General features: G+C 43.7%; 1 protein-coding gene and 1 long non-coding RNA gene across 2 annotated transcripts; one reads left to right on the top strand and one right to left on the bottom strand.

Moving 5' to 3' along the window:
• Window positions 1–6,803: 6,803 nt before the first annotated feature.
• On the bottom strand, window positions 6,804–8,300 carry LOC134204237 (uncharacterized). Its single transcript, XM_062679063.1, has 2 exons — window positions 7,589–8,300; window positions 6,804–7,529 (listed from the first exon to the last, which is right to left on the bottom strand). The coding sequence occupies exons 1-2, from the start codon at window positions 7,654–7,656 to the stop codon at window positions 7,232–7,234; spliced, it is 366 nt and encodes a 121-aa protein (XP_062535047.1). The 5' UTR covers window positions 7,657–8,300; the 3' UTR covers window positions 6,804–7,231.
• Window positions 8,301–9,313: 1,013 nt separating this feature from the next.
• LOC134204238 (uncharacterized) lies at window positions 9,314–10,173 on the top strand. Its single transcript, XR_009977813.1, has 4 exons — window positions 9,314–9,410; window positions 9,478–9,580; window positions 9,635–9,803; window positions 9,970–10,173. It is a non-coding gene; the product is annotated as an uncharacterized LOC134204238 (long non-coding RNA).
• Window positions 10,174–11,003: the final 830 nt, after the last annotated feature.

Below are 11,003 nucleotides of genomic sequence, written 5' to 3' on the forward strand. Positions count from 1 at the left end.
TTCCTGAAAGAACTTCAGGGGGAATTTTTGGGGGATCTTCCGAAGGAATTCCTGGAGGAACTTCAGGAGGAATTCATGGCGGAACTTCCAGAAAAACTTCCGAAGGATTTCCTGGAGGAACTTCCGAAGGAATTTTTGAAGGAACTTCCGAAGGAATTTTTGGAGGAACTTTCGAAGAAATTTCTGGAGGATCTTTCAAAGGATTTTCTGGAAAAACTTTTAAAGGAATCCCTGATGGAACTTCCGAAAGAATATCTGGAGGAACCTACGGGGCAATCTGGGGAACTTCTGAAGGAATTCCTGGATTATTTTTCGAAGGAATGCCTGGAGGAAGTTCCAAAGAAATCCCTAGAGAAAGCAATTCCTGCCAGCAATTCCTCCAGGAGTTTCGCCCACAATTCTTCCGCAAGTTCCGTCAGCAATTCCTCCGGAATTTCCGTCAACAATTCATCCGATCCGAAAATCAGCCAGCAATTTCTCTGGAAGTTGCATCAGCAATTCTTCCAGAAGCTCCGTCAGGAATTCCTACAGAAGTTCCGCCAGGAATTTCCCAAATAGTTACGCCAGCATTTCCTCGAAAAGTTCCCCAAGTAATTCCTCAATAAGTTCCACCAGCAATTCCTCCAGAAGTTCCCCCAGCAGATCCTCCAGAAGTTCCGCCAGCAATTCCTCAAAAAGTTCCGCCGCCAATTCCTTCAGAAGTTCCGCCAGGAATTCCTTAAAAAGTGGTAAACAAATTCCTCCGGAAGTTCCGCCATCAATTCCTCAGGAAGTTTCGCCAGAAATTTCTCCGGAAGTTCTGCCAGCAATTCTTCCAGAAGTTTCGCCAGCAATTCCTTCACAAGTTCTACCAAGATTTGCCAACAATTCTTCCGAAATGGCTCCGCAAGTATTTCCTCAGGAAGTTCCATCAGGAATTCATCCGAGCTTCCTCCAGTAATTCCCCAGGAAGTTCCTCCAGGAATTCCCCCGGAAGTTCATTCAGGAATTCCCCCGGAAATTCCTCCAGGAATTTCCCCGGAAGTTCCTCCAGGAATTCTCCCGGAAATTACTCCAGGAATTTCCCCGGAAGTTCCTCCAGGAATTCTCCCGGAAGTTCCTCCAAAAATTCCCCAGTAAGTTCCTCCCGGAATTCCTCCGACAGTTCCTCTAGGAATTCCTTTGAAAGTTCCTGCAGGTATTCCTTCGAAATTTCCTTCAAGAACTCCTCCGGAAGTTCCACCAGGAATTTCTCCGGAAGTTCCTCCAGGAATTCTTCCGGAAGTTCCTCCAGGAATTCTTCCGGAAGTTCCTCCAGGAATTCTTTCGGAAATTCCTCCAGAAATTCCTACGGAAGTTCCTCCAGGAATTCCTACGGAAGTTCCTCCATGAATTCCTACGGAAGTTCTTCCAGGAATTCCTCCGGAAGTTCCTCCAGGAATTCCTCCGGAAGTTCCTCCAGGAATTCCTCCGGAAGTTCCTCCAGGAATTCCTCCGGAAGTTCCTCCAGAAATTCCTCCGGAAGTTCCTCCAGGAATTCCTCCGGAAGTTCCTCCAGGAATTCCTCCGGAAGTTCCTCCAGGAATTCCTCCGGAAGTTCCTCCAGGAATTCCTCCGGAAGTTCCTCCAGGAATTCCTCCGGAAGTTCCTCCAGGAATTCCTCCGGAAGATCCTCCAGGAATTCCTCCGGAAGATCCTCCAGGAATTCCTCCGGAAGTTCCTCCAGGAATTCCTCCGGAAGTTCCTCCAGGAATTCCTCCGGAAGTTCCTCCAGGAATTCCTCCGGAAGTTCCTCCAGGAATTCCCCAGGAAGTTCCTCCCGGAATTCCTCCGACAGTTCCTCTAGGAATTCCTTTGAAAATTCCTGCAGGTATTCCTTCGAAATTTCCTTCAAGAACTCCTCCGGAAGTTCCACCAGGAATTTCTCCGGAAGTTCCTCCAGGAATTCTTTCGGAAGTTCCTCCAGAAATTCCTACGGAAGTTCCTCCAGGAATTCCTACGGAAGTTCCTCCATGAATTCCTACGGAAGTTCTTCCAGGAATTCCTCCGGAAGTTCCTCCAGGAATTCCTCCGGAAGTTCCTCCAGGAATTCCTCCGGAAGTTCCTCCAGGAATTCCTCCGGAAGTTCCGTCAGGAATTCGTCCGGCAGTTCCTCCGTAAGTTCATCCGGGAATTCCTTCGGAAGTTCCTCCAGGAATTCCTCCGGAAGTTCCTCCAAGAATTCCTCCGGAAGTTCCTCCAGGAATTCCTCCGGAAGTTTCTCCAGGAATTCCTCCGGAAGTTCCTCCAGGAATTCCTCCGGAAGTTCCTCCAGGAATTCCTCCGGAAGTCCCTCCAGGAATTCCTCCGGAAGTTCCTCCAGGAATTCCTCTGGAAGTTCCTCCAGGAATTCCTCCGGAAGTTCCTCCAGGAATTCCTCCGGAAGTTCCTCCAGGAATTCCTCCGGAAGTTCCTCCAGGAATTCCTCCGGAAGTTCCTCCAGGAATTCCTCCGGAAGTTCCTCCAGGAATTCCTCCGGAAGTTCCTCCAGGAATTCCTCCGAAAGTTCCTCCAGGAATTCCTCCGGAAGTTCCTCCAGGAATTCCTCCGGAAGTTCCTCCAGGAAGTTCCTCCAGGAATTCCTCCGGAAGTTCCTCCAGGAATTCCTCCGGAAGTTCCTCCAGGAATTCCTCCGGAAGTTCCTCCAGGAATTACTCCGTAAGTTCCTCCAGGAATTCCTCCGAAGTTCCTCCAGGAATTCCTCCGGAAGTTCCTCCAGGAATTCCTCCGGAAGTTCCTCCAGGAATTCCTCCGGAAGTTCCTCCAGGAATTCCTCCGGAAGTTCCTCCAGGAATTCCTCCGGAAGTTCCTCCAGGAATTCCTCCGGAAGTTCCTCCAGGAATTCCTCCGGAAGTTCCTCCAGGAATTCCTCCGGAAGTTCCTCCAGGAATTCCTCCGGAAGTTCCTCCAGGAATTCCTCCGGAAGTTCCTCCAGGAATTCCTCCGAAAGTTCCTCCAGGAATTCCTCCGGAAGTTCCTCCAGGAATTCCTCCGGAAGTTCCTCCAGGAATTCCTCCGGAAGTTCCTCCAGGAATTCCTTCGGAACTTTTCCAGGAATTTTTTCGGAAGTTCCTCCAGGAATTTCTTCGGAAGTTCCTCCAGGAATTTCTTCGGAAGTTCGTCCAGGAATTCCTTCGGAAGTTCCTCCAGGAATTCCTTCGGAAATTCCTCCAGAAATTCATTCGGAAGTTCCTCCAGGAATTCATTCGGAAGTTCCTCCAGGAATTCATTTGGAAGTTCCTCCAAGAATTCCTTCGGAAGTTTCTTCGGAAGTTCCTTCGGAAGTTCCTCCAGGAATTCCTCTGGAAGTTCCTCCAGGAATTCCTCTGGAAGTTCCTCCAGGAATTCCTCTGGAAGTTCCTCCAGGAATTCCTCTGGAAGTTCCTCCAGGAATTCCTCTGGAGGTTTCTTCAGGAATTCCTCTGGAAGTTCCTCCAGGAATTCCTTCGGAAGTTCCTCCAGGAATTTCTTCGGAAGTTCGTCCAGGAATTCCTTCGGAAGTTCGTCCAGGAATTCCTTCGGAAGTTCCTCCAGGAATTCCTTCGGAAATTCCTCCAGAAATTCATTCGGAAGTTCCTCCAGGAATTCCTTCGGAAGTTCCTCCACAAATTCCTTCGGAAGTTTCTTCGGAAGTTCCTTCGGAAGTTCCTCCAGGAATTCCTCTGGAAGTTCCTCCAGGAATTCCTCTGGAAGTTCCTCCAGGAATTCCTCTGGGAGTTCCTCCAGGAATTCCTCTGGAGGTTCCTCCAGGAATTCCTCTGGAAGTTCCTCCAGGAATTCCTTCGGAAGTTCCTCCAGGAATTTTTTCGGAAGTTCCTCCAGAGATTCTTTCGAAGTTCCTCCAGCAATTCCTTCGAATTTCTTATAGGAATTCCTTCGGAAATTCCTATAGGAATTCCTTCGGAAGTTCCTACAGGAATTCCTCCTGAAGTTCCTACAGGAATTCGCCCGAAAGCTCACCCAAGAATTTTCCTGGAAGTTCCTCCAGGAATTCTCGAAGGATTTTTGGAGGAACTTTCGAAGGAATTCTTGGAGCAACTTGCGGAGGAATTATTGGAGAAACTTCCAAAGGAATTCTTGAAGGAACTTCCAAAAGAATTGCTGAAGGAACTTTCTAAGAAACTTCCGAAGCAATCTGGAGGAACTTCCGAAGGAATTTCTGAAGATACTTTCGAAGAAATTCCGGGAGGATCTTTCAAAAGATTTCCTGGAAGAAGTTTCAAAGGAATCCCTTATGGAACTTCCAATTGAATTTCTATAGGAAGCTCCGGAGCAATCTGGGGAACTTCTGAAGGAATTTCTGGATTATTTTTCGAAGGAATCCCTGGAGGAAGCTCCAAAGGAATCCCTAGAGAAAGCAATTCCCGCCAGCAATTTCTCCAGAAGTTTCGCCCACAATTCTTCCGCAAGTTCCGTCAGCAATTCCTCCGGAATTTCCGTCAACAATTCATCCGATCCAAAGATCAGCCAGCAATTTCTCTGGAAGTTGCATCAGCAATTCTTCCAGAAGCTCCGTCAGCAATTCTTCCGGAATTTCCGTCAACAATTTATCCGATCCGAAGATCAGCCAGCAATTTCTCTGGAAGTTTTCCAGAAATTCCTACTAGTGTTCCGCCAGCAATTCCTCAAAAATCCGCCAGTAATTCCTAAAAAGAGTCGCCAGCAATTTCTCAATAAATTCCGTCAGGATTTCCTCCAGAAGTTCCGCTAGCAGTTCCTACGGAAGTTTTGTCAGCAATTCGTCTAAAAGTTCGCTAGCAATTCCTTAAAAAGTTCCACCAGCAATCCCTCCAGAAGTGCCACCATCAATTCCTCAAAAAGTTTCGCCAGCAATTTATCCGGAAGTTCTGCCAGCAATTTATCCGAAAGTTCTGCCAGCAATTCTCCCAGAAGTTCCACCAGGAATTCCTCTGGAAGTTCCGGCAGCAATTTCTCTGTAAGTTCTTCCAGCAATTTCTAAGAATTTTCCACCAGGAATTCTTCCGGAAGCTTCGCCAGAAATTCCTCCAGAAGTTCCGCCAGGAATTCCCCAAAAAGTTCCGCCAGCAATTTCTACGAATGTTCCACTAGGAATTCTTCCGAATGTTCCGCCAGCAATTACTCCAGAATATCTGCCAACGTTTCCTCCGGAAGTTCCGCTAGCAATTCCTCCGGAAATTACGCAGAAATTCCTCCACAAGTTCTGCCAGTAATTCTTCTGAAAGTTCCACCAACAATTCCTCCGATATAGCAATTTTTCAAAAAGTTTACCCAGCAACTTCTTTGGAAGTTTTGCCAAGAATTCCTCCGGAAGTTCCGCCAGCAATTCCTTCAGAATATCTGCCAACGTTTCCTATGGAAGTTTCGACTGCAATTTCTCAAAACGTTACACAAGCAACTCCTTCAGAAGTTTCCGCCAGCAATTGTTCTGTAAGCTCCGCCAACAATTCTTCCTCAAGTTCCGCTAGCAATTTCTTCGAAAGCTCTGCCAGCAAATGCTTCAGAAGTTTGGCCAGCAATCCCTCTGGAAATTTCGCCAGTAATTCTACTGAATGTTCCGACAGCAATTCCTCCAGAATTTCCGCCAACTCTTCCTCCGGAAGTTCCGCCAGCAATTCCTTTGAAAGTTCCGCCAGGCTTTACTCCGCAAGTTCCACCATCAATTCCTCCGGTAGTTCTGCCAGCAATTCTTCCGGAAGTTAAAGAATTTCTATGAAATTTTCTCTTGGATTTTACCGGCAAGTTCCTTCAAGAAATCCTCGGAAATTCTTATAAAAAATATTCTGATGTCAAGAAATTGGACTTGGAGTTACTCCAGAAATTTCCTCGTGAATTTGTTCAGAATTTCACCTGGGAGTTACTTTGAATTTTCCCGCAGAAGTTCCACCAGTAATTTCTTAAGAAAGTTGAAAGTTTTCCTCACCAAGAGCTCTTCAAAAATTAATTCAAGTCTTCAAAAATTACCTCAATTCCACTCAATATTTATCTAAAAACCTCCATATTTGCAAATCCTCTTGTTATTAAATTGAATTGTCCTCAGTTGAAACGTACTGTAGAAGTAAATATTGTAATTGTACCGTTGAATTTAGGACATAACAAAAGTATTGAAAAGTAAAAACCTTCACATGCCAAACTTGGTCCCATTTGCTGGATAAATTCTTGAGTTATGTAGAAATTTGTGTTTCATTTGTATAAGTGGCCTCCGTTCCTTAAATTGGAGGGGCCTCAAACTGTCATTAGAACCTTCCTCGGCCCCAAAAATCCCTGCACAAGTTTTCAAGCCGCTCGGTTCCGTGGTTGCGGGTGTATGAGGGTCAGACAGAGAGAAATTGAAATTGATTAACCTACTGAAGACCACATCTCGAAAAATTATGTCGAACTGGAGAAATCTGCATTGCAAGTACTGTGTTATATGCGTGACCCTGAGAATTTAACGCATCCTTCCTATTTTTAGAACGCTGGAATAATATGCTATTCCGGCAACATCTTCACCCAAACTTAACCGAGGAAATGGTAAAAAAATCGAGTACACATCTGCACCAGGGTTTCATTCGCAAAAATCGTTAAACTTTTAAATCAAATCAGCATTTGCAAAATCGGCCTTCGTATGCTAAAATGCACATGTTACAAATATGCGATAGGTCCATTAAAACTAGAAAAACAGAACCATCCAAGATTTTTTTACTGGATTCTCGAACCTTACCTTGTGCCGCGTTGCGTTGCGCGTGTAATACCAAGACGGCGGCAATGACGAAGTACTCCGATATGCCGAGCACCTCGCGCTTTTCTTCTACTGGACCTAAGCGATGATCTTGGTCTCGTAGATGACTTGTCATCCGCATTTGGCCTTTGGTAAATCGTTTGAAGGTGCTCCAAGGTCGGGTATATTGTCACTTTAGAACGAAGTTACTTCTGACTGAGTCGGCAATTCTCAAGCACTCCCCCAAAACATTTTACTTTGATCTTCCACTTTCACTCATGGCCATGGGCTGTCGATCATACTAGCTTCCCAGCTTGGCCAGATCTTTCTGCGTCTGGTTGTTCACATTATATTTTTCCTGGCCACATGGCCAATACATAATCCGATCCCGTGTTGTTTTCCCGGAGTACACACTACACTATGTATTATAATTTTACAAATAATAACACTCGATCCTTTAGTAGGTAGGTGCCTAAACAGTAAACACTTTTTGGAAATCTTCTTTTCATATTATTGCTATTGAAACATGCACTATTACACCGACATTGGACAAAACGGTGTCCTTTTGCCCAAATAGACAACGGTTTTCATCTGCACCATCGAACTGATTGCCTCAACCTCCTTTCTTTTGCATTCGACCTGATTCTTTTGCTTTCTCGTAACCTTGGTATCGAAGATGATGTTGGGTGGGTTCAAGGCGACAACTCCGATCAGTCGCTCCGTACCGTACCGCGCAGCACGGGGTAGCGTCAGTAGCGTGCTTACCTTGGTCATCGACATTTGCTCTCGTTGCATTCCCGTAACGATAATGTTTGCTGGCTCTAATGATACACTACAAAAATCCATGTATTGACAAAACAATCTGTGTAAAGCCCGTATTTTTCTTCTCACCTAATTGATAACGACTGGTGCTTTTCTCTCTCTGCTGGGTTACTAAACATCAACCAACACCTGGCCATCCCGTCTTCAGGATGTACTATATGCAGACTGGCATATCCCGATGATTCCGCAGCACTTACAGCCAACAACCATCGTCAGCAACACTCAGCAGTCCCACAAGCGATGGTGTTTGAAACCTCACCGCACGCGCACATCGCTTTGCATATATTAAATGCATAAAATCTGAGGCGGAGCCAGCGAAAGTTATGGGAGCGATTTTCGTTAATTTTTAGTTGACCGTTCCTGGGTGTTGAAGTGGGCTGATTCGCTGGTTCTTTGAAGCTGAAGCACAAATGGAACGAGACCGAAAAAAAACTACTTTTTAACGACGACGATTGCCCGTCTTTTGTTGCAAGTCGCAACCACGAACCCGACTATTCCGAGCTAATTATTTTTATCGGCACGCATTGAACTCGCGTATGAACATATTTTCGACACAATTCGCGACTGTTTGAACAATATTTTGTACAAAAGAACTTAATTTTAAAAGGAGAACGATTTCGCCGACGCGACGACATGTTTTTTTCTCGCAAGTACTAACATCGGTGGAGAAATAATAAAAACAATATCAACAAGGATCAAACGCTTCGATCAAACGTTCGTTTTTTTTTTCAATTTTCAGCCACTCACTAGTGCCTAACGAATGGCTCACGACTCACATTTTGTTTGCTGGGTTCGACCAACAATATCACACACGAACGACCGAAGCGCCAACTTGAGCACCAACCATCACAAAATATATTGTCGGCGTAGCACCAAGTTAGAATTCGGAAGTCGGGACTTCCGAACCGAACTTTCTTCCGAAGTTTTATTTGTCAAACAAATTGATGCGTTGTTTAGCGCATCTTTAGGCGAATTCAGCGCACTACTTCCGAAGTTGGGAAAGTTGCCTGCATCTGGAGAAAAATCCAACTTTGGCATAAAAAGCGGTATAAATTTATTCCGGATAGACAATATGGGGGTTTGTGCAACTTCACTACAAACGCTCAAACATGTTCGGCGAACCTTGACTCCACCCCCGACAACTCAAACCAAAATCAAACCGTTTTAATTTTTTCCAACCGAGCCGCCAACTGTCAAATGGTTGTTCGAACAACTTCACACACGTTCAAACAAAGCAGCAACCGAAGCGTTTTCTTGGGGCGGAGTCAATGTTCGTCAAACTGCTTGACTGGTGTGTACGTTGCATTACAGGTAATCTATCAGATTTAGAATTCTGATAGTTTACCTGCAGTGAGCGATCTGATAAATAATTTTGGATCAGTTTAATAATGTACAGAGGAAAATTAAAATTCATCAATTTTACAATCAAACCTTCATGCCAAACACTGTCAAATGCTTTCTCTATATCAAGAAGAGCAACTCCAGTCGAATATCCTTCAGATTTGTTGAGCCGAATTAAGTTCGTAACTCTTAATAACTGATGAGTGCACACAGAAAAAAAACATTATTTTATCAAATATTGTGTACTTTATATTTGAAAAGTGTTGAGATTTTTTAAATATAAAAGTAATTTTTTGCATTTTGAAAGTTTTTTGTTCAATACGAAAGTATTTTTTATCGGGTCTGAGAGTAAATTTAAAAGTTCTTTTTTTCAACCCGAAAGTTGTGGAACTGTCAAATCGCCAAAATGAGGAAACTGTTACTTGACAGTTACAGTGCGTGCGAGAGAAAGAGAGCAAAACATGTTTACATTTTTCACAATGTGAACAAAAATAGTTCGTTTATTTGCGTTTTTTTCCCATGTTCGAAGCAAGTTTAAATTCCGGTAGAAGTAATGGAACTCTCTTTCGACATATTAATTCAAAACTGTTGTTTAATTTGTACCTTATGATTTTCAGAAGCATGGACATTTGCATACTGTGTGGAAGTTGCTGTACGCCAGGCTTTACGCCAGCTCGGTCCTTAAGTGATAAATATTCTGCCAGTGACCAAGATGATTCTGTAAATTCATCCATTTGCTTTATTTTCCAGAATAAACAAATTTTCTCCTTGCAGACACACAAAGTTCCGGCGGTGATGGCTGCTTTTTTAACAAGCGGTAAATGAGCCGAATGAGTAGTTAGCCTATTATTGAAAGTGCCTTTAAGTTCCCAAAATTTGGCTGTTTTGGTTTCCTGCCAGGGGCTTTATGATAGAATTGCCACTGATCACCCCGTGCAAAAAGGTAAGTCGGAGTGATAAAATAGTGGCCAGATAGGAAACCAGTTCTCAAATCAGGCGCTCAACTCTAAAGCATGCATGACGAGAACAAAGTTAGGCGTGGTGATTTGCTTGTCTATAGAAATTAGTGTGAACATTATGGTGCTTATGTAAAATTTCTTTCTTCACAGATGAAGGAAAGAACCCTGACCGAAGGAAAGAACTCCGGCCGAAGGAAAGAACCATGACCGAAAGAAATAACCCCGACCGAAGGAAAGAACCCCGACGAGTCGCTGGGTTAGTTCGGAAGCGGCTAGTAACTGGATTACTCGTCTGATTAGAATTTAAAATAATGAAATAATATTTAAAACAATGTTTTAAATCGATGAAATAAAAAGGGGAAAAATACTATTTATTTGGATTAAAAACCCAGCAAGGAAGGTTACTCTAACTTTAGCATAATGTGCATCTAACCTGTGAGATAGTTACACTAACATTCTCTCTAACGGTTAGGGTAAAGTGAGGCTAAAGTTACGCTAGAATGACACACTTTTGTTAGGTATGTTTATGCATGGTGCATAATTCCATCTAACCTGTTACACTCACGTTACATCAACGTTAGATATGTTTCGCTTTGGGCGGTTAGGCAGGGATTAGGGTTGCTTCAAAAGGGATTTTCATGCTGATTTATTTACATTCAACTGTCATCAGAGACAGAATGTATATGTACTAGTGAAAGTACATATACATAACTGCCTCCAATGACAGTTGAATGTAAATAAAATATAAATAAAGATCTTCGGGAACTTTTTCCCGAATATTTTAATTATTTTATTATTTGCTATCAGTAAGTAAAAGCTAAGTAAATTTGCTATCGGTAAGTAAAATTTAATTAAGTTTGCAGGCTGCGATGGCTATCCATTGCAATACGGCGTTTATGTAGATCCGGAGCCGAGGAATCCGTTCGGGAACTTAAGAATCGCCTTCCTTTTTCAGGTTTGCTTTTCCTCGATGCGATTCTCCTCTCCTTTCGGCTCGGAACAGCCTCCGTCATCTGGCCAGCAAAGCAGCATAGTCGTGTTTGCAGACAAAAATATTAGTGAAGCGATCCTGAAAAAGGTAAATCATTAAATAAAATTAGCAGGCTGCGATGGCTATCCATTGCAATGGTTGCAATGTAACATTTGTGTCGATCCGGAGCCGATTAATTCGTCCGAGAATTTCA

This window comes from Armigeres subalbatus, unplaced genomic scaffold, assembly GCF_024139115.2.
Source record: "Armigeres subalbatus isolate Guangzhou_Male unplaced genomic scaffold, GZ_Asu_2 Contig478, whole genome shotgun sequence".
NCBI lineage: Eukaryota > Metazoa > Arthropoda > Insecta > Diptera > Culicidae > Armigeres > Armigeres subalbatus.

What these genes read in the sequence shown, in the direction of transcription:
- LOC134204237 (XM_062679063.1), bottom strand. Translation starts at nt 7,656, where the DNA reads ATGGCCAGGTGTTGGTTGATGTTTAGTAACCCAGCAGAGAGAGAAAAG. An exon ending in CACCAGTCGTTATCAATTAG is followed by an intron (nt 7,530 to 7,588) that starts GTGAGAAGAAAA and finishes GGATTTTTGTAG; the next exon opens with TGTATCATTAGAGCCAGCAA.